Source organism: Artibeus jamaicensis, unplaced genomic scaffold (genome assembly GCF_021234435.1).
Source record: "Artibeus jamaicensis isolate MK-2021 breed Jamaican fruit bat unplaced genomic scaffold, CSHL_Jam_final scaffold_1031, whole genome shotgun sequence".
In the NCBI taxonomy this organism is placed as follows: domain Eukaryota; kingdom Metazoa; phylum Chordata; class Mammalia; order Chiroptera; family Phyllostomidae; genus Artibeus; species Artibeus jamaicensis.
In genome coordinates, this window is record NW_026522026.1 from 4,810,654 (window position 1) to 4,834,885 (window position 24,232).

Consider the following 24,232-nt stretch of genomic DNA (forward strand, 5'->3'; position numbering starts at 1 on the left):
GAGCCTCTTAACCACTCTACTACCTCTCTGAGTTGCTTTTGTTGTCACCCTCATTTGACAAAATCTATGGCACTGATCAACAAATCAGGGTACCTAGTCATCTTAAATTTGTAGCATCAGTTGACCCTCAAAAAGAAACAGATGCTCCTGCTGAATCTTTCTGATCAGGATCAAGAGTAATGTGTATCAGACGGGGACTTGGGAGGAAACAGAGTGTAAATTCAGCTGACATTTTGAAAAGAGTCTTTTTTTATTCTAACCTCAGGACATATTTATTAACTTTAGAGAGAGGGGAAAGAGAGAGAGAGAAACATCGATGTAGGAGAGAAACATTGATCGGTTGCTTCTTGTACACCCCCTGTACTGGGGACTGAACCCACAACCCAGGCATGTGCTCTCACCAGGAATCAAACCCATAACTGTTCAGTTTATAAGACAGCACTCCAACCAACGGATCCATACTGGCCAGGCCTGAAAAGAAATTTAATGACAGTTTTAATTACAGAAGTGTGGACAAGATGAAAGGAACCAGTTTTAATTACAGAAGTGTGGACAAGATGAAAGGAACCAACAAGGGATGTTGAGCATATCCAGTGGGAAGCTATTATGATTTCTTTTCTCCCCCCCCCGCCCGACCTCTCACTCTCAATCCTACCCCCTTTGGCTTTGTCCATGTGTCCTTCCTTTATAGATGTTCCTTGGTGACCCTTCTCCCTACCCCACAGTTATTCTCTCCCCTCTGGTCACTGTCAGCCTGTTCTCAATTTCAGTGTCTTTGGTTATATTTTGCTTACTTGTTCATTTTGTTGATTAGGTTCCTGTTAAAGGTGAGATCATGTGGTATTTGTCTTTCACCTCCTGGCTTATTTCACTCAGCATAATGTTTTCTAGTTCCATCCATGCTGTTGCAAAGGGTAGGAGCTCCTTCTTTCTTTCTGCTGCATAGAATTCCATTGTATAAATGTACTGTAGTTTTTGGATCCATTCATTTATTGATGGTCACTTAGGTTGCTTCCAGCACTTGGCTATTGTAAATTATGCTGCTGTGAACATTGGGGTGCATAGGTTCTTTTGAATTTGTGTTTCAGGATTCTTAGGGTATAATCTCAGCAGTGGAACTGCCAGGTCAAACGGCAGTTCCATTTTTAGTTTTCTGAGGAAATTCCATACTGTTTTCCACAGTGGCTACACCAGTCTGCATTCCTACCGACAGTACACTAGGGTTCCCTTTTGTCTACAACCTCGCCAGCACTTGTTGCTTGTTAATTTGTTTATGATGGCCATTCTGCTCAGGGTGAAGTGGTATCTCATAGTGGTTTTAATTTGCATCTCTCTGATGGCTAGTGAGGCTGAGCATCCTTCATATATCTCTGAGCCCTCTTTATATCCTCCTTGGAGAAGTGTCTGTTCAGGTCCTTTGCACATTTTTTAATTGGACTGTTTGTCTTCCTGGAGTGGAGTCATGTAAGTTCTTTATATATTTCGGAGATCAAACCCTTTTCTGAGGTATCATTGGCAAATATGTTTTCCCAAACAGTTGGCTCCCTTTTCATTTTGCTGATGTTTTCTTTAACCGTGCAGGAGCTCTTTATTTTGATGAAGTCCCATTTGTTTATTCTTTGCTTTATGTCCCTTGTTCTATGAGACATATTTGTGAAAATACTATTATGATTTCTTAGAAAGAGGCAAGATAAAGAAAAGGTGTTACTGTAACCAAGTGATAAGCCCATCGCGTATTAAATAGCATTTTTAATGGAAAATAACTGTATTCTACAAAAAATAATTTAGTGAAAAGAGTAGCAGGCTTAATAGTAAATAGCTAGACTCATATCTACTACTGCATTTAATTTCTTGCTATGATGTGCCATGTAGGCTCTGGGAAACGTGAGAAAATGTGAATAAAAAAGACTACTAACATCTTAATATTACTATGAAAATAGTTTTGACTGTATGGACTTCCTGAAAGTATCTCAGGAACCCTTGGGGTGAGGGGGAGGAGTATCACACTTTGGGAACTGCTATAATATAATATAATATAATATAATATAATATAATATAATATAATATAATATAATATAATCTGTGGGCATTCAATGCTTTTACGCTTTTTATACACTGAACATTTAAGATCACTACCACAAAGCACAGTGTGTTAGTGGTTATTTTACTAGAGCCTTCAATACAAAAATAAGCAAAAAAATAACAGTAATGACAAAAGAAATTGATAAAAATATATAAATGATTCACAAGGCTTTCACTACTATAAATTAGAAAACCACAAGTATTTGAAGTACCTACAAGTATTCTAAGAGTATTATTCAACACAATACATGCCAACTGTACAAATGTGAAGATCCCTTACTATATGTAAGGACAAGACCACTTTGTGAAGAATCTTGTGTAAACTTTTGGTGTCTGGTGCTTTAGGCACCAAGAATCCTAGGCACTCAGGTATTGAGCACCTGCCAGGGTATTATTCCAGGGGTGCTACAGGAGTCTAGGTAAGTAGTACATGGTCTCAGGATGAAAAAGTTAGTATTATAAGGTAACCATTGGCTGATTACCGGCCATGGAAGCTCAGAAACCATGAGAGGGATTACATGATTGATCAAAGGATTGTTAGAATCTCCTAGGAAAGGAAGACATTGTAAGCAGATAAGAAGAATGCTGTGTTTGGTGAGATGGTAAGGTGGAGTGATCCAGTCTAAAGTGTATATATGTGGGATGACTTAAGACAGGATTATGGCAGGTGACTCTTACATAGAATCTTAAAAGATGAGTAGGTATTGGACAAATGGGTGAAGAACAGGGGCATTCAGATAGAAAATAACATGGAAATGGCAAGTAATTGAGTATGACTGGGTTAGAGATTTCAGGGAGATGACAGCAGCAGCATTCAGGTAGATTGGCAGTATGGACTTTATTCTGAAGGCAATGAGAAGGTATTAAAGATTTTGAAAGGAGAGTAATATCAGATTTGCCTTTTTGAACGTGTCAAAGAAAACCATAGCTCTGCAACAGTTAAAGCGGTAAAAACAGATTTCGTTCAGGTACCACTGAAACAGAGGTAAAGAGGCCTCTGCATAGAACAGGGCTCAGTTCCAAATACAGCATGGAGAAGCAGAGGTTTATAGCCAAGGAGAGAGAGACAGAGACAGACAGAGAGGGAGAGATGTGTTTGTTAGTGGATGGAAACTTATGAAGGGGAAGGGTAATTTTTGCTAAACTGAAGTAACAGGATTCTCTCCAAAGGCAAGCCAAAGTAATCACATTTCATTGGATGATGGTGGGAGATGAGGAACTTGACTAAATATAAAGAATGATCAGATATCAGGGGTGGGGGATTCTTGCTAAAATTTGATTATGCAAACATGAACATGGGAGCCCAAAGGTCAAGGCCTTTTTGAGAATAGGGTTAGAGGAGCAAGCTAAAGCTTGATCAAGGGGAGTGTTTATCAAAGGTTCCTTAGGAGCACTGTTGGAGGGTAGAGACTGAGGCAAGGAGACTAAGGTGGTTCTTACAATAGTCTGACTAAGAGCCAACTAGGGCCTGAACTAAAATTTTAACCGTAGTGGTAGGAAAGAAAGGGTTGAATTGAAGAAATTTAATGTGATATGGATTGTGTGCAGAATATAAATGACAAGAGGTTTCTAGTCCTTGCTCTGCTTCCTACTTTTTAATCCATGGAATGGAGTATCTGTGTGTGTGCATGTGTGTATATGTATAAATATATTTTTTGTTGTTGTATTGACATACATATTAAAGGCAATTTAGATGACTTTGTTTTCAGAATCTTGTGACAACTTGGAGTGTGAGAAACCAGAGCAGGTAGAGCATAAGCATACATGGCTTTGTGGAAAAGAAGCTCAGCACCAAAGTAGAGGCAGAGGTAGGGGCAGCACAGGTCTTATTTTGGAATTGCTGTAGATAACAGAGATAAACAGATGAACATACCTTGAAATAGTGCTGTGTTTCTGAACCCATGCACTTGGGAGGACTTTTTACAAATATAGCATACTTAATCATTTGGGGAAGAGAGCACTATAAAAGAAAGTATGTTTTGTATATTTTGGTGCAGTGCATTCCCCCTCCCTCCCATACATCAGATTTGAATAAAATAAATATGACTTTTATGACTATTTTGTTTTATTTTTTAATCAAAAGCTTTAGATAAAGTCTAGTTTTAATTGATTCATTGTTAGCTGTCTTTTGGGGGGAAGATGAATGTTTTTAAAAAATTTTTTAATTAACATTTTTTTATTGTTGTTCATGTACAGTATTCTGCCTTTTCCCCCCACCCCTGCTCACCACCCCAGCCCTCCCGACCTCCCTCCCCTGTTTCCACCCCTCTTGTTATTGTCCATGTGTCTTTTATCATTGTTCCTGCAAACCCTTCAGACTTTCCCCCTATAATCTCCTCCCCTGTCCCCTCTGGTCACTGTCAGCCTGTTTTCAATTTCAGTGTCTTTGGTTATATTTTGCTTGCTTGTTCGTTTTGTTGATTAGGTTCCTGTTCAAGGTGAGATCATGTAGTATTTGTCTTTCACTGCCTGGCATATTTGACTTAGCATAATGCTCTCCAGTTCCATCCATGCTTTGGGAAAGGGTAGGAGCTCCTTCTTTCTTTCTGCTGCATAGTATTCCATCATGTAAATGTACCATAGTTTTTGAATCCATTCATTTACTGATGGGCACTTAGGTTGCTTCCAGCACTTGGCTATTGTAAATTGTGCTGCTATGAACATTGGTGTGCACAGGTTCTTTTGAATTGGTGTTTCAGGGTTCTTAGGATATACTCCTAGTGGTGGAATTGCTGGGTCAAACGGCAGTTCCATTTTTAGTTTTCTGAGGAAATTCCATCCTGTTTTCCACAGTGGCTACACCAGTCTGTAGTCCCACTAGCAGTGCACTAGGGTTCCTGAGGATGAATCTTCATTGTGTAGTTCAGTATGACGTAGTTCAATAGTGTGTGTTATCCCATATTTTAGATCATTATTTATTTTCCTTCAAGCTCTTAATGATAATTTGTGAACAATTTAAGGAAGAATCTAAATTAGGATTTATGGGAAATTATGTAAAGTCTGTAGTAGTTCACCTCAAGGTATTTTTCTATGCATTACCAGTTTATTGAGCTGTACCAAGCAACTGCATCTGCATTTATGGTGCCAGGATTTCCAGGAAGTGCAGTTATTCTTATTTGGTGCTAAGTGAAACTATAGTTCCAGTGTACACAGTGACCTCAGTGTCTGATAAAATCTGCAGACAAGGCCAGGAGAAGCCACAAACATTGGCTTGGCACCCCTGCCAACACTGTACCTCCCAGTAATACAAACAGTTGTGTGTGAGAATGTACTATTTATAATACTCAGATGAGTTGACTGCATGATAAAGATTCATGTTTGTTGGTTTTAGAAATCTTGAAGAAACATACTAAAGAGGTTTGTTAATTTTATACAGGTATATTAAATTACCATACTCAATAGCCAAAAGTAGTTCAGTATTTTAATCTTTTCTTTTCTAGCAGTATTAGCCCAAACTACTCATCTGTTTGAAAGCTCTTGCTTAATTACAGGAAACAGTTCTGGATTTCTAAATCGCTATGAATATTTGGCATCTGAGATTCCGTATGTTTAAAACTGAACTTGCCATTTTTTTCTCTCAAACCACATCTTCCCCATCTCCCTCTTCTTAGTGGCAGTACTATTCTTGTCAACCTCAGAATTTCAGCTTCTTTTTTTTTTTTTTAAAGATTTTATTTATTTATCTTTAGAGGGGAAGGGAAGGAGAGAGGGAGAGAAACATCAATGTATGGTTGCCTTTCGTGCGTCCCCTGCTGGGAACTGGCCTGCAGGGAACCTGTCTGCAACCCTGGCATGTGCCCTGACTGGGAATCGAACCGCGATTGTCTGGTTCGCAGGCCTGTGCTCAATCCACTGAGCTACACCAGCCAGAGCTTCAGCTTCTTTTTTTGATTCCCTTCTTGGCCTCCACTTCAGATTGAAATATTTAGCAGTTTCCTTGATTCCTTTCCTCAGCTTCAACCTTCCCAGACAATCTGTCACTAAGTATTATTGATTCTCTTTTTGCAATGTAATCTTGGTATATTTCTGTTTTCACCATTTCTGTTTAGCCCTTATTATCTTTTTAAAAACAGATTTAATTTTAGAGAGAGGGGAAGGGAGGGAGGGACTGAGGGAGAGAACCATTGATGTGCAGGAGATACATTGAATCGTTGCCTCTCACACACCCCTAACTAGAGACCTGGCCTGCAACTCAGGTATGTGTCCTGACTGGGAATCGAACCAGGGACCTTTTGGTTCACAGGCCAGCACTCAATCCACTGAGTCACACAGCCAGGGCATCCCTTATTACTTTTATATTGTAGTAAAATACACATAACAGAAAAGTTAGTATCTTAACCATGTGAAAGTATACAATTCAATGGCATTGAATACTGTATAATCGTCACCATTACCTAGTTCCAGAACTTGTTCCTCATCCCAAAAGAGACTTTGTGACCATTAAGTAGTCACTCCCCAGAGGCCCTGACAACTACTAACCCGCTTTCTCTTTCTGTGGGTTTTTCCACTTTAGATTTCATGGAAATAGAATCGTAACAATATGTTGAGTTTTGTGTCCAGCTTCTTTTTACCTAGCATGATGTTTTCAGGATTTATCCATGTCGTAGCACGTTTTGGTATTTCATTCCTTTTTAAGGCTGAATAATATTCCATTGTGTGTATATGCCGCATGTTCTCTACCCATTCATCTGTTGGTGGACATTTGGGTGTTTCTACCTTTTGGCTGTTGTGAATAGTGCTGCATGAACATTTGTGTACACATTTTTGTTTGGACAACTGTTTGCAATTCTTTGGAGTACATATATTTAGAAGTGGAATTGCTGGATTATATGGTAATTCTTTTAACATACTGTACTCGTTACTTTTCAGACCAGCATTTCCCAAAGTGTGCGACAATGCTGGGGGCTCCCTGATAACAACATTGAATGTCAGTTATTTTCTGTTTACCTTCCAGTGCCTCTGATTAAATCACAGAGAATCTCAGTTCAGATTCAGTTTGGCTTTCAAACATCTCTCTCTGTTAATTTCCCTTTTAAAGAATACAGATCTGGCCCGATACTTCAAACCTTTGGCATACAACAATATCTAGCTGAAATTTAGCATTTTTATTTTTCTTTTATTTTTGCATTTTATTTCTATAGCAAGTGATACTTATTTTACATGTACAATAGTAAAAGTAAAAGTGGTACCCAGAATTTGCAAAATATAATGAAGATTGATTATAAATATGGTAAAGTTTGTGAAGATGATATGAAAATGACTTGAAGTTTGGGAAATAGAGACCTGAGCCATGACAACATATCCCTTCTCAGTCTTTCCCATTTCCAATCAGTCCTCTGTGCTCTTTCCAGAATGATTTAGAGTAACTTGGGTAGGGTCATTCTCTTATTCGTGAACATTTAATTCACGAATTCATATTGTAGAATAAAATTCAAGGCTGTTCAGCTAGACATTTGATATCTTTTATCCTTTACTTCAACAAAACCAATCAAATTATTTTTAACTCACTTTATATTTCCCACCACTGTGCTTTCTCATGTTATTGCTGTAAGTTCCTTTCTCATTAGTTTATATTATCATTCAGTCATTCCATTCTCAAATATGTGACAGGCACTGTACTCTGGGCTAGGACTACAGTGGCTTTGAGCTTACACTTACTGTTGAGCTTACACTTATGGAAGAGCAGATACTAAGCACAGGAATAATTCTTTAGTGAAAATTGCAGTAAATAGTGTGATGGCAAAGTAGAGAGTGTTGTGGAAACAGATAGGATGACTAATATAGCTGACATTTAAGGGGTGCTTTCAAAGATTACCTCTTGTTGAAATGTCATTTAAGCTGAGATCTAAGTGACTTGTAGGCAGTGCTCGCTTCAGCAGTGCATATACTGAGTGACTAGTAGGCATTAGTTTAGTGAAGAAGTGGACAGAGGGGAATAGTTTGTGCAAAGGTTCTGAGATAAGAAGGATCACAGTTCAAGTACTATGTTCTTTCATATGTGTATTTTGCCATGAAGAAATTTAAGTATATGGTATCTTTTCAATAATGATGTAATATGGTCTATGTTACATTACTTTAAAAAATTTATTCTGCTCTCTACCTATTAGTCTGTCTCTGTTTTGCTTGTTAGTTCTGTTTGTTCATTAGATTATGGTATTTGTCTTTCTCTGACTGGCTTATTTCACTTAGTATAATGTTCTCTAGGTCCATCCATACTGTTGCAAAGGGTAAAATTTTCTTCTTTTTTACAGCTGAGTAGTATTCCATTGTGTAAGTGTCCTGTGGTTGTTTTATCTATTCATCTATTGATGGATGCTTGGGCTACTTCCTTTTCTTGGCTATCGTAAATAACACTGCAATGAGCATAGGGGTGCTTATGTTCTTTCAAATTAGTATAGAGGGTAGGATGACAGTTAATGGGGGAGAGTAAGGGATGGAGGGATTGAGGAAAAAGGAAAAGGGACTCAGAGACATGGACAACAGTGTGGTGATTGTGGTAGGGGAGAAGGGTATAAGGGTATAAGGGGTAATGGAAAAAATATAATAAAAAATAAACTGTGTGCTACTCTAATGGGTAAAAAAACAATATAAAATAAAATAAAATAAATAAAATAAAATAAAATAAATTTTTTATTTTAAAATAAAATAAATTTATATCCCCCCAAGAAATTTATTATATAGCGCTAACTGAATGAATTTTTATTTTCAAAACTACTCTAAAAAATCACTTTAAATAGCCAAATATTAGATCCAAATCTTCAAATTATGTTGGGAATTTATATAGAAGTCCCATTCCTATATAGAAATTTATGTCATTTTATGATATATAATGTACATTATATTATGCAGTTATATCACACATCTATATTTAATATAGATTTATAGATTTATACGATATATTACAGATTTATATCATTTATTATATATCATGTGTTTATACTATGTATCTATATTATACGTCACAGTATAAACATATAATACAGGTTATATAGATTTATATACAAATCCCCTGGATAACATTTTGTCTTCTCATTATTGCTTGTAAGCACCCATCAGTAAGAGGGCCTGTTAGGTTCCAGGGTTCCTCCTACGCTCTTTACTTTTCTCTCAATTCTCTGATCTGTATTATGTTGATTCTTTGATATCAGTGGGAAAGATATGCTCAAGATACATTAAAACTGGTCTTTCTTTTTCAGCCCTGGCTAGTGTGGCTCAGTTGGTAGGAGGGTGTTCCTGTAACTGAAAGATGGTGGGTTTGATTTCAAGTCAGGGCACATTCCTAGGTTGCAGGTTGAATCCTGAGTCTGGGAGCATACGATTGATGCTTCTCTCTCACATCAATGTTTCTTTCTCCCCCTTTCTCCCTTCCTCTTTCTCTAAAAGCAATGACTAAAAATGTCCTTAGGTGAGGATAAGAAAAATTTTTTTTCAAAAAAGTATCCTTTTTCAGTAATTCTGTAAAAATATTTTTGTGTTTCAAATATATAGGTGTTTATATGAAGAATGCTGTATCAGCTAAGGTTTTTGGTTACAGCAGAGAAATCAACTGTGGTTAGCTTCAGAAGAAAAGGAATTTAATTGGTAGTTAAAGAATCCAAAGGAAGACTTAAGAATCAGGCTTGGAAAATGGACAAACACCTAAGGGAGCTAGGCGGCAAGAAAGAACAACTAGTCATGCTTTGCAAACACATGTTAGGGCTTCCACTGCTACTACTGCCAGTTTACATAATTTTCTTACTGATAGTGTATTTGAGGTGCCAGCTGGCGTTCGAAGTCGAGGGTTGGAGTGGCCTAGCAGAGGAGGCCTTGTTCTGGCTGCCGCAAGGGATCTTCCTTTGGCTTCCCATTTTTGGTCTCTCACCAAGACTCACATAATAAGGGATTTTCCCCAAATAAGAAGGGGTTTTGGACTTAGGAAGACCCCTTAAAAAGAAAGATAGTTTTTCTTTCACAATTACTCATTAAGATATATTTCTAAGCAATTCTGGGTGATGACAGGTAGCTGTATGCTTCTCGAAATATAAGGTGAAATTGTTGAAGGCGTATCAACATTTTGAAAGACGTGATTGTTTCTGTTTTTCAACGTGTGAACGAGAAATGGGCCACATACTAAACCTGATCAGCTCTCAGAGGAGGCTTGCACAGCGGGCCTTACAAACTCAGAGACTGAAGTTACCACATAGGATGGTCTTAAATTAAAACTTCCTAATTAAAAGTGACTCATGCTGGGTGGTTATGTCCTAGGCCTGTGTCTTCCTTAACAAAGGTCAATTTTTACCTTAACTAATTAAGCCTGTCTATTGTCTTTTTGCATCTCAGACAACATACCTTTGGAATGTCAGTAATTTCCTTTTCCAGACCCCTCAGAGCACCATCTCCCACCAGACCACAGACCATGGAACTCGTCTCGCTATCTTGTCGTCCACATATCATCTCTGTGTGCCGTAAATATTAATTGTTAACTATCCTATACCTGCCAATGTAAAAGAAGTATTTGTCTTTTCATTTTACTCTTCTTTATAAAGTTACAAAGAGCACCTTTATTATTTCTTTTGTTGTTAGAGTTATTAATTATTAGTGGATTAATAACTTATTTTTAAAGCTCTAAATCAGTATTTTATTTTATTTATTTTAAAATTACTTTATTGTTGTTCAATTACAGTTGTCTGCATTTTCTCCCCTCCCCTCTAACCCCACCAAGCCCACCTCCCTCCCTTGCTTCCACCCTCCCTCTTGGTTTTGTCCATGTGTCCTTTACAGTAGTTCCTGAAAACCCTTCTCCACACTGTACCCCACCTCCCCTGTGGCTAGTGTTAGATTGTTCTTCATTTCAATGTCTTTGGTTATATTTTGTTTGCTTTTTTTCTTTTGTTGATTATGTTCTAGTTAAAGGTGAGATCATATGGTATTTATCTTTCACCGCCTGTCTTATTTCACTTAGCATAATGCTTTCCAGTTCCATCCATGCTGTAGCAAAGGGTATAATAAGCTCCTTTCTGCTGCATAGAATTCCATTGTGTAAATGTGCCATAGTTTTTTGATCCACTTATTTGCTGATGGGCACTTAGACAGTTCATTTTACTCTTTATCCATTCTCAGAGGTTTCCCCTCTTTGTTTTCTCTCACTTCCCTAATCTACCACCAGTGTATGTCACATAATCCTCTTTACATCTCCTCTTTTCATTGTAATGTATAAAATAAACTGCAAAACTGCTGTTCTCTGGAGCATTTTCTCAGTCATTGAGATTTTGCCTTCCAGCAGTTATCAGTTTCACTTAAATAAACTCATAAAAATTCTCTATAAGCTTGGATATTTCTTACATCGACAAAAGGGTTGTGGTACTTTTTTAGAGGAAAATTATTTGATTCTTTTTAAAATAAAAGTATCTTAGATATTCCTAAATTGTAGAGACGTGACTTAAAAAGATAAGATTATGTATTTTCCTAAGGAAAAAAAACACACAGAAAGTAAAGATGATTGCCAGATATGTACATATATTTCTTTTTCAGCATATTCTTTGGTAGACAGAAACATTTTATATTGAAAATGTGTCCAAAATATTGCTATAATTTATAAGAATAGATGAAACCAAAATGCATAGTAAACACACACATCCAAATTGCTTCAAAACACCTCAATGAGAAACAAAGTTGTTAAAATCAAATTGAGACCAGAGCTGCTAATTCAGTTATGAAGTATTTGCATTCTGACAAGTTTCCCTTAGCTTATAATTTTTTCATAGTTCATTTCATGAATTACAGCCTTTTTATAAAACAAGATGACATATAAGAACTTTTTTCCTGGATGTATATGTGCTATAAGATTCCCATTAAAAAATTGGGGGTAATGTTCATTATATACATGGATGCTTTTGACTCATAAGATATTGACTTTAGAATAATGTTAGTGTCTCTATTATAACTGCAGGTTTCAATGTACAATATAGATCAAGCACAAACAGATAACTGAGAAATGTTTTCATTGTCACAGCAGAATACTTATAAATATCAAATCTTCCACAAATTTTCCTAACCTAAAAATGCATGAACATACATTGCAATAGACAACAGAAAGTCATTTCCCTAATATTACAGAATTTTTATCAATTAATCATAACAGTTAAACTTGTTCTGAATTTTTATATCCTTTTCATCCAGGACTTCAGATGGCTTTTGGTGGTTTTTTTTTGTTTTTTTTCTTTGTGTGGTTGCCTCTCATGCACCCCCATCCAGGGACCTAGGCATGTGCTCTGACTGGGAATTGAACCAGTGACCCTTTGGTTTGCAGGCCAGTGCTCAATCCACTGAGCGACACCAGCCAGGGTCTAGGACTTCAGATGTTTTAAAGAATTCATCTCTTCAGCTTTCTGTAATGAGAAAATGAGAGTTTTATAAACCTGGGTTATTCTTGTCTCCTAGTGATTAACAGTTGACATGTAAAAACATTAAGCAAGAAAGAAAAGCTAATTATAACCAAAGACCTTTTATAAAAACAATTCACACAAGATCATAGAACCTTTCCGCAGTTGTTTGTTGTTTTCAAAGATCTGTCTTGGATTAAACATTATAAAATGGAAGTAATCCAGTAACCTACCTTTATGATAATAATCGCTTGCTTCGATTGGGGATTTAGGCATCTCTGTTTTTTTTGTGCTTTCAGGGTGATACTGTTAAGGGAAGATTCAAATAGTCTTAAATTTGGGATGGAAAAACGTAAGCAAAAAAAAAAAAAAACCCAAATGCCTCCACCATAGTCATCATTAGCAAGTCCATTACTTACATCACTTCTGTTTTATTACAGTAGTTACTTGGGAACATTACAGAGACTTTCTCAATATTTGCCACTTTCACTGCCTTTACTCCAGGGCCTATGCAAAGACAACGTCCTCCTTTGAACATTGGGAAACCTAGAACAGATTACAGCAGCGGTTACTAATGGATCTGATTGCGACAGATGACTATGGTTTATAATCCTGGTGACGAACGTGAGCCAAGTTTTTATTAAGGACAAAGATGGTAATTTGCCAAATAGCACTTGACACTGCTGTTGCTGGGATAGCTTAAGATGTTAATGATTTTCTCTTCAAATTTGCAAGCAAACCATTAATAGTGGACAGCATGAAAGAAGTTGTTGGAGATCAAGCTTATTTGCCTCTTGCTTTTATGCTCAAGACTTTTCCCAGGAAGCTAGTAACATTATCTCGCAAAAATCTTTTTAACAGACATTTAAAACTATTACTAAAGGCTCTTGCCAGACTTTGTAGCCAAATTAAAAAGAAGAAAAAAACAAAACTCCATGATTATCTCTAGTGCCTCAGACATTTCTTACATTCTCTGTCAAGCTGCAGTAACTTCTAATAAGACACTTGCAGAATGATTAAAAACAATTTATAGGTTGAGAAGTAAAAAGTACCATGTACCTTGAACAGCTGTAGCACAGAATATCAGAGCCAAGACTATAGCCATGCCGTTCACGTTCATGCTTGTTGCTTCTGCTTCAGCTTTGATACTCTTCTGGGAGGGAGTAGAAGTGCTGAGCCTGGTAGCAAATTGCCATTTGGCATATATAGGGCATTTTATACACCAGGAATTTCCCTCCTTGAGTCATGTTCCTTTCTTACTTCCAAGAGTTTCTCTTTTGGCCCTTCCTATTTATTACAGTGTCAAAAGTGATACTAATGTGAAAGCCCTTTTCACTATAAAGAGTAAACACCCAGATAGGAACCAACCTTGCTTAAGATAACATTTCTTAGAAATGTATTTCTAGGTAGGAGAATTCTGATCAGCATTCATTATTTCATTCAGGAAGATTATCTCCCTGTTTTCAGTCCTTTCACCCTCTTTCCTTCACATTCCTATAAAAAAGAGCATTCTTAAGAAACCCAACTTTTATCATTTTACTTCTGCTTTAAATCTGATTTCATGTCACTTATATAAATCCTTCATTATTTGACATCAAATGACTTTTATTTCATCTTATTTATATTTTTGCCAACTGTACTTGGATATCTAAAAAAGTCTTCCTGTATACTTCTGAACTTATATCCACTTCTTTTTGCATATTTAACTATTATATATATATATATGTATATATATATAATAGTTAAATATATATATATATATATATATATATATATATATATATATATATACAGTAGCACTATCATTTAGCATATATAGTTGTATGAGTTGTGGATTTTTAAAAAACAATCCTCTTTTCTCAGAAAATGTTTTTATATCTTTGGTTGTATTTTGCTGTAACCCCTGTTTTGTTTTTATCTGTACCTTTTTCTCTCCAGCTTTCTGGATTTATTTTAAATGTGTCACTTGTAAACACTTAAAAGATCATATCCAAGGGATTTTTTTATGCTTTTAAAAAAGATTTTATTTATTTTTAGAGAGAGGAGAAGGAAGGGAGAAAGAGAGGGAGAGAAACATCAATGTGTGGTTGCCTCTTGCATGTCTCCTAACTGGGGTCCTGGCCCACAACCCAGGCCTGTGCCCTGACTAGGAATCGAATCAGTGACCCTTTGGTTCCCAGGCCCAAGCTCAGTCCAGTCCACTGAGCCACACCGGCCAGGGTGTCAGCCATATCCAAGGGATTTTTTTTTTAATGGCTAAAATGTATTTACTGTATAATTGATAATCTGAACTATTTTAAATGCTTTTTTGCTATTTCTTTTCTGTCTTTATGTTTTCCTTGGTTTCTTCCTAACTTTAAATATATTTTCTTTAACATTTTTCTTGTGTGTCTGAAAGAAATACAGTTTTACATTTTGTTAATAATATTTAAAATTTTTTATGTATAAACTAGGACTTAATTGATATTCTATATCATACTGTTTTAAATAGTCAAAATTCAAATTTTCATAAAACATGAACTAACTCTCTTCCTTTTGCCTTCATGTGTAAATTACTATTTAGGTGGGTAGCAAACTTGTGGCTCACAATTTACTCCTTCAGAATTCTGTGTATATTGTTTTATTGCCATGCAATTGTAGTACATAATATTGTAAAAACGTCAGAAATTACTCCCCTCCCACTCTTGCCCCTTTGGATATACACACACATTTTTCACCTAAATATTTTCATATCAGACTATGCCAGGTTTCTAATTTTTTCTGTATGTCAGGGGATATTTCTGAGTATTCTAGGAAGAAAGAGGAGAGAAGACAAGGGGAAGGAAAAAAACCTTCCTCTTCCTGTGAGGAAGACCACCCAGTAGTTTGTAGTGAGGGTGCTGCTGCTGCTTTTGTTTGACCCCAGAAGACGGCGATATTCCTACCTGTGTAGATGAAGTCTTTCTGCTTTTCCTTACAGCTGAATTGCAGTTGGGTTTCTGAGGAAGGCTCATTTAGTTATTCACTTCAGGTCCTCAGGTAATAGATCCAAAATTATGCAGACTTGGGAGAGGGATTGGTTTTGTACCTCATTTTCCTGAATGGTACGAAAAGTGAGGATAATTAGGCTCTGGCGGGTGCTAGTATGGATGGATCATCTCTCCTTTCTTAACACTCTTCCTTTTTACTGCCTCTCCCAGTGTCCCTACCTTAAAATTTATTAGAAAGCACCACCCTTTCCTGCAGTAGTTAATTTGCTCATTCATTCACTTAACAAATATTTATTTTAGGTATCTTACATGCCTGGCATTTTTCAGTATTGATGATAGAGCAGTGAACAAAACCAACCAAGTTCCTTTTTATGTCTCACAAATTTTACAGCTTTGTAACTAGTTCGTTGTAGTAGATAGTCTGCTTGATTTCTGCTATTTCTGTAGATGTGTGTTTTCAGAACCATGACTTGTTCTGGACTAAATGCTTTCTAATATCACATGAGGAGAATTAATTTCTTTCAGAATATTCCCTTATCTAGTGAGCTTGAGAGATCTCTCTTCTTTCTATTCATATAATATGGTTCCTCTAGTTTTCTCCCCTTTCTTGAATCCTTTTCTTTCTTAAAGTTGTAATATTTTCATGAAGCCTTCTTCAGTACATAGTGATATCTCCTCATCCTGGCTGTATAGCAATTACTGTCTTATCTAGCTTTATCTTGTAGAAAATATGATGGCACATATTTAATTTTATTTTTAAGTATATTTTATTGATTACGCTATCAGAGTTGTTCCATTTTTCTTTCCTTTATTCCCCTCTGCCCTGCAACGCCCCCCCGCCCAGCATTCGCTCCCCGCTTAGTTCATGTCCATGGGTCGTACATATAAGTTCTTTGGCTTCTCCATTTCCTACACTGACAAAGACCCTGGCTTGTGGGGTCTGCCACATTGTAGGTGAGATACAAGACAAATTCACAATGACTACTGAGTCCTGTGGAGTAAAAGGGATGGTATGGCCACTCTTTTAAGAGGAGAGTGTGCCAACCTTTGCCTGGACAGGCTGTTACTGGATTCAGTTAGCACAGGAATACAGGTAAAGTTCATTAATCATTGTCAGGCAGTAAGGATCAAACAATAGATAGCATACAAAGAACTACAAAGGCCTATTCTGAGTCAGGGTCTGTTAGCTAAAGGGCTACAAAACTTTGGGAAACAAACTCATTTCCTGCTTGGACCCTTATCATTTAATTGAGAGCATTCTAAACAAAGCAGGTTTCACAGGAGTTTATGTATTCTTTCTTATTTCCTGATCACTCGGGGAACCCACCCTTTCCAGCACAGGGCTGCACCACCCTCTGTCATTATTTCAGGCTTAAGTCAGGGGAAGTAAGGCAGCCAAGAGATTAGGAGACTTCTTGCAAACAGAATGAGGACTCAGGCTGTGTCAAAGCCAAGGGGCAAGGGTCCATTATCCCCTTTTGCTATAGCCCCCCCGCCCTGAGTCCTCCCTGGGGCCTCCCCATGATCGTGCCTGTCTTAGGTTGTCCCCCTTTGGGGAATCATACCCATCATTGGCTAATTGATCAAGCATTGGGGGCCAGTTATGGATGAAGTAAAAGGAGCAGAAGCAGCACTCCTGCCAGGGAGATAAGCTTTGTCTCCTTAGTGGCTTAGGGTCCAAAGGTTGTTCACTGAGCCTTAGCCATGGGGGGTTGGTTTACAGCTTCTGAAACCAGGCAGGGCAGTTCCCAACACTATACTATTGTTAACATTCCCCTGTCTATATTGTACCTGCCAGTTATACTTCTTATTTCCTGTAACTTTTCCCCCATTCTCCCCTGACCCCCTACCCACTGATAACCCTCCATGTAGTCTCTATTTCTGTAATTCTTTCTGACTTGTTCTAGTTGTTGGCTTAGTTTGTTTCCGTCTTTGTTTTTTAAGTTCAGTTTTGATAGTTGTGAGTCTTTTTGCCATTTTACTGTTCAGAATTTTGATCTTCCTTCTTTTTCTTAGATAAGTCTCTTTAACCTTTCATATAATAAAGGCTTGGTGATGATGAACTTATCTGGGACACTTTATCTGCCCTTCCATTCTAAATGGTAGCTTTGCTGGATAGAGTAATCTTGAATGTAGGTCCTTGCTTTTCATGACTTTGAATACCTCTATCCAGCTCCTTCTTGCCTGTAAGGGGTTGTTTTTTTTTTTTTTTGAGAAATCAGCTGATAGTGTTATGAGAACACCTTTGTAGGCAACTCTCTGCTTTTCTCTTGCCGCTTTTAAGATTCTCTTCTTACCTTTAACCTTGGATAACTTAATTAGATGTATGTTAGTGTGGCCCTCTTTGGGCCTAACTTCTTTGGAACTCTCTGAGCTTCCTGGATTTGCATGTCTATTTCCTTAGCCAGGTTGAGGAACTTTTTCTTTATTATTTTTTCAAATAAGTTTTCAATATCTGCTCTCCCTCTTTTCCTTCTGGTACCCCTATGATTTGGATGTTGTAACATTTAAAGTTGTCACAGAGGTTACTGAGCCTCTTCTTATTTTTTGAATTCTTTTTTCTTCATTCTGTTCTGGTTGAATGTTTATTTCTGCCTTCTGTTCCAAATCTTTGATTTGAGTCCCTGTTTCCTTCCCTTCAATGTTGGTTCCCTGTATGTTTTTCTTTGTAACACTTTGCATAGCCTTCACTTCTTCCTTTATTTTGTAGCCATACTCAATCATTTCTGTGAGCATCCTGATTAACAGTGTTTTGAACTCTACATCTGATGGGTTGGCTATCTCCTTTTTGCTTAGTTCTTTTTCTGGAGTTTTGATCTGTTCTTTCATTTGGGTCATATTTCTTTGCTTCAGCCTACCTGTTGCATTGTAAGGGGCAGAGCTTTCAGTATTCTCCAGGGTGGGGCAACTTACTTTGCTGCATTGTGGTACTGTATGTGGGGAAGGAGTCAGAGAGGGAACAATGCCACTTGCTTGGCTCTCATTCCACTTTCTGTCACTTCCTCTGCTACCCACAGTGATTTGTACCCTTCTTGTGCTGATTTCTGGGCAGGTGGGCTTGTGTATGTTCTAGGACCCTGTGGGCCCCTGCAATGGGAATCTCTTGTGAGACTGGCAGTTTCCCCTGCTGTGCAACCCCACAGGTCTTTACAGCCAGAGGTTTTGAAGCTTTTTTTCCCAGTGCTGGAACCCTGAGTTACACAGTCTGTCTTGCTCCCCTGTTGTTCCTGCCAGTTTATCCACATGTAAATGTGGGAACATTCACTCCACCAGCTGCTACCTCACCCACCCTGGTCCTCTAGCCACTGCCTTGCCTCATGTCCTCCCCTCCCCAGCTGCCGATCTCCACCCCTCCTACCAGTCTGGATGAATGTTTCTTCTTTAACTCCTTGGTTGTCAGACTTTTGTACAGTTCAATTTTCTGGCAATTCTGGCTGTTTTTTGTTTTTAAATTGGTTTTTATCCTTCTTTTGGTTGTGCAGGGAAGTGAGGCATATCTACCTATGTGTCCATCTTGGTTGGAAACACCACAATATTTAATTTTAAATATTCTGGTAGCAATATTTAAAAGGTAAAAAGAATTTAATAATGTATTTTAATTAATCCAAAACATGAAAAATTATCATTTAAGTATGAAATCAATATGAGAATATTATATGCGATTTTTTTCAGTACTGTCTTCAAATTGCACAAGCAACACTTCAGATGCTCAGTAGCCATGTGGTTATGGCTACCATAGTGAATAGTGTAGGTCTAGTTATTCATTTGATATTGAGCATATACTGCTTTAATACTTAATTTAAAATAAAGATGGAGAGGAGAGATACTATGCTTTTTGGATTTTTTGTTTTGTTTTAGAAACTTTTCTAAGTCTCCCCATTCCTTTTGTTCTTTCTCTGTTCACTAAATCATTTTATCTCATTGCTCTTTCTTTAATTAAGTAGGAAAAAGAGTAAACTGCATTTTTATTGTTTTTGGAATTGGACTGTTGTAGGTTCACCCACTCAGAAAAGTTTCCCCTTGAAGTTGAAGGAAAATGCCATGAAATTAATCTTGTTTTTATAATTAATATTAAAGACCCTTCCAGCTTAAAAAAATGCCATTTAATCTCTGATTTATCTGAAGTTTTAGTTATGATCTCAAATTATTCAATTAATGTAGACTTCTTAAATGTTTTCAAGTGTTTAAAAATGTTTTCAAGTAGGAAGAGATTAAAGCAAAACATTTAAAATTTTAATTCTAAACCTGCCATTCACTAAGTCTTTGAAAAAACATATTGACTGCAAAAATGAATAGTAATATCAAGAATGTTTTGTCCAGGCAAATTAGTGAAAAGTGGGTGAGAAATAGGAACAATTGGGTTGGTCAAAAATTTCTTTTAGGGGAAGGCAGTAGGTGGATCGCCTCTCCCGAGTCCTGAGTATTCTAGCTCTCCCTTCCTTCCATGCTCTTCAGTCTCCTGCAGGGAGCTCTGGGGGAACCCAGCATCTGGGCAGCAAAGTCCTGGGAGCAGAGCCTTTAGTGAAGGGGTTCTGGAAGATGGCGATAGAGTAGGAGGGAGCAGATCCCACTTCCCCCTACACACGGGAGAAAAACCTGGTCATTCTATGGAGGAACAGAGCAAACACCCAACACTGCCCCAGCATATATGAAAGTAAGAGACCAAAAAATGGTAGCAGACACTGAAAAACCAGATGAGTAGCTGGAAGCAGTGAACACCAGGATACCCACTGGAAGAGGGGAACCACCAACAGATAACAATAGAAGAAGGTGAAGGAGAGAGTGGAAACCACACAAACTTCAATCCAGTACCTATCTGGAAATACAACTAAATAATGGAGAAATTACCCAGTACAAACAACTGAACAAGGGCAAAAGAGAATCCTCAAAACCTTGTACACACAGAAGAACTAGCTTCAACACAACCTGCTCTCACCAGCACAACAAATTACAAGAGGTGGTGGACGGAGTGACTGATCATCACTTAACCAGTTGGTGGGAAGGACCCACAAAAGAAAGAGCCCAAAATAATCAAATCCCAAAGACAAACACAACTTAAAGGACAGCCCAAGACCAGTGAGTTTGGGAGATCAAGGAGACTACACCACTAAATCTCACAGGTATTCTACCACAAAAGTTCACACCATAAACCCAGGGAGCCAGAACAAATCAATTTAAGAAGCTGAAGCTAACAAGAAGAGTCTCACAAACAATGGGAAGACAAAGAAATAATCCCCAAATGAAAGGAAAGGAAGAAGCCTCAGAAAGAATGCTAGTTGAAATACAGGCAACTCAGCTATCAGATACTGAATTCAAAGCACTGGCTATCAAGAAGTTCAGTGAGCTCACAATGAGCTACCAGAAACTACAGGGGAACTACAGTGAACTCACTGCGAACTATATTGACATGAAAAAGGAAATAGAAACTATCAGCAAGGGCCAAGAGGAAATGAGGAATACAATTTCTGAACTGAAGAACACAGTGGAAGGAATCAAAAGCACGATCGATGAAGCAGAAGATCAGATCAGCAAGTTGGAGGACAAAGAAAAAAACACCCAGAAAGAGCAAGAAAAGGAAAAGAGGCTCAGAAAGAATGAAGAGGGATTAAGAGAAATGCAAGACAATATAAAATGTAATGATATCCATATAATAGAGATACCAGAAGGAGAAGAAGAAGAGCAAGGGATAGAAAACCTATTTGAAAAAGTAATGATGAAAAACTTCCCTAATTTGATGAGAGAAAAAGTCACACAAATCCAGGAAATATCGCTAGCTATCAGAGAGATGCAAATTAAAACCACAATGAGATCCCACTTCACACCGAGCAGAATGGCCATCATAAACAAAGTAACAAACAGCAAGTGTTGAAGAGGTTGTGGAGAAAAAGGAACCCTAGTACACTATTGGTGGGATTGCATACTGGTACAACCACTGTGGAAAACAGTATGGAATTTTCTCAAAAAACTAAAAATGGATTTGCCTTTTGACCCAGCAATTCCACTGCTAGGATTATATTCTAAGAACCCTGAAACACCAGTTCAAAAGTACCTATGCACCCCAATGTTCATAGCAGCACAATTTACAATAGCCAAGTGTTGCAAGCAACCTAGGTGCTCATCAATAAATGAATGGATCCAAAAACTATAGTACATTTACACAATGGAATTCTATGCAGCAGAAAGAAAGAAGGAGCTCCTACCCTTTGCAACAGCATGGATGCAACTGAAAAGCATTATGTTGAGTGAGATAAGCTAGGCAGTGAAAGACAAATACCATGTGATCTCACCTTTAACAGGAACCTAAACAACAAAACAAACAAGCAAGCAAAATATAACCAAACACACTGAAATAGAGAACAGGTGGACAGTGACCAGAGGGGACAGGGGAGGGTATTTCAGGGGCTAAGGGGGAGGGTTTACAGAAACAAGTATAAAGGACACATGGACAAAAACTAAGGCAGGTGGAAATGAGAGGGAGGTAGGGAGCACTGGGTGGGGGGGGGGCTGGGATGGGAGTAAAAGACAGAAAACTATACTTGAACAACAATTAAAATTTTAAAAATTTCTTCTAGAAGATTTAATTGCCTTTTAACTTCATTCTAAACAATTTTCAATAGGTTGTATTGTGACAGCTGTAATAGTGTGCATTTTTTAAAAACTTATAAAAATTGGTGAATTTCTATGTAGCCATTTTAATATTGAAGATGAAAGAAAATACACATTTTCAGTACATTATGCTTTGTTATTTCAAGAAAGATAAAAACAGCTGAAATGCAGAAAAAGATTTGCAGTGTTTAGAGAAGGTACTGTGAGTAATTGAATGTGTCAAAAATGGCTTGCAAAGTTTCATGCTGGAGATTTCTCACTGGATGATGCATCATGGTTGGTGGACCAGTTGAAGTTGATAGCAATCAACTGAGACATTAACTGAGAATAATCAACGTTATACCATGCAGGAGGTAGCCAACATACTCAAAATACCCAAACCAACAATGTCATTGGTGAAAATGAAACATGTGTCTTTTATTTTATGGAAAAAAGTAAACAGATTTTTTGCTAACCCAATAATGTACCTACTTATTATCAGTTAGAATTTTGTGACTTTTTGGACTTCTGCTCAAGATGGAGTTGTAGGTAAATGCGGCTTGCCTCCTTACAACCATGTCAAAAATTACAACTAAACTAAAAAACAAATGTAATCCAGAATTATCAACAAATTTAGCTGTAAACCTGACAACCAAGGAATTAAAGAAGCCACATTCATCTAGATAGGTAGAAGAGACAGAGATGGGAAGACATGGGACCAGTGGTCCTACACCCAGATGTGCTAGATAAAAATTGGAGGGATACCTTGGGAGTGAGGGATCCTAGCCCCACACCAGACCACCCAACCCAGGGTTCCAGTGCCAGGAAGATAAGTCCCCATAACTCTGGCTGTAAAAACCAGCTGGGGTGATAGAAGAAACAGCAGGATTCTCAGGAGCCTCCTCTTAAAGGGAATCTCACAGATACAGACTCACTCCCTGTGGGCTCCAGCAGCTGGAAGGGAACCAGTGGCATACAGGGAGAAATTGAAGTGTCTGGCATTAGGGTAAGTGCTGGGGGACAGCTTTGTCCTGGACAAAACTCTAGAGGCCAGGTAGTGGCATTGTCCCTGCTCTGAATCCTCCCACACACAGAGCCACAGAGTGGCAACACCAAAGCTGAGACTCCATCAACCTGGTTCACATGGGTTGTCCTGCCCTAGTGATTACTTAAGACTCTGTCCCGTCCAACTTACTGCTGTATTTTTCTACAATAGGCCATGCTGCTAAGACCGAGTCAAGGAAGCTCTACATAGTATGTAGAAACAAACACAGGGAGGCTGCCAAAATGAGGAGACAAGGATATATGGCTCAAAGAAAGAACAAAACTCCAGAAAAAGGACTAAACAAAATGGATGTAGATAATCTATCAGATGCCAAGTTCAAAACAGTGGTTATTAGGATGCTCAAGGAACTCATTGGGTACTTCAACAATATAAAAAAGATTTAGACAGAAATGAAGATTATGCTGTGTAAAATAAAGAAAAATCTACAGGAAACCAGCAGCAGAGTGGATGAAGCTGAGAATCATATCAATGATTTGGAACATAAGGAAGAAATAAGCATTCAAGCAGTACAGAAAGAATCCAAAAAAACAAGGATAGGCTAAAAAGCCTCTGGGACAACTTCATATGTACCAACATTGGAATCATAGGGGTGCTGGAAGGAGAAAAGAAATACCAAATAATCGAAAACTTGCTTGAAAAAGTCATAAAAGAGAACTTTCCTAATTTGGTGAAGGAAATTGACATGCAAGTCCAAGAGGTACAGAGACTCCCAAACAAAATGGACACAAAGAGGACCATCATAATTAAAATGCCAAAGGTTAAAAGATGAGAGAATCTTAAAAGCAGTAAGAGAGTAACCTAAAAGGGTGTTCCCATAAGACTGTCAGCTGATTTTTCAAAAGAAACTTTGCAGGCTAGAAGGGACTGGCAAGAAGTCTTCAAAGTGATGATAAGCAAGGACCCACAACCTAAATTATTCTACCCAGCAAAGCTATCATTTAGAATTGAAGGGCAGATAAAGTGCTTCCCAGACAAGTTAAAGCTAAACAAGTTCATCATCACCAAGCCCTTATTATATGAAATGTTAAAGTGACTCACCTAAGAAAAAGAAGAAAAACTATGAACATTACAATGGCAATAAAGTCACAACTATCAACAATTGAATCCAAACAAATGTATTAAGCAAAGAAGCAAAACAGAAACAGAATCATAGATATGAAGATCATTTG

At 37.7% G+C, this 24,232-nt stretch overlaps 1 protein-coding gene across 1 annotated transcript; it reads right to left on the reverse strand.

Annotated features, from left to right (window-relative positions):
- Positions 1-11,568: 11,568 nt before the first annotated feature.
- Positions 11,569-15,574, reverse strand: CXCL11 (C-X-C motif chemokine ligand 11). Its single transcript, XM_037150231.2, has 5 exons — positions 15,368-15,574; positions 13,503-13,621; positions 12,863-12,989; positions 12,677-12,749; positions 11,569-12,449 (listed from the first exon to the last, which is right to left on the reverse strand). Exons 2-5 carry the CDS (start codon positions 13,561-13,563, stop codon positions 12,408-12,410), a joined length of 303 nt encoding a protein of 100 aa, XP_037006126.2. The 5' UTR covers positions 13,564-13,621; positions 15,368-15,574; the 3' UTR covers positions 11,569-12,407.
- Between the last annotated feature and the right edge of the window lie 8,658 nt (positions 15,575-24,232).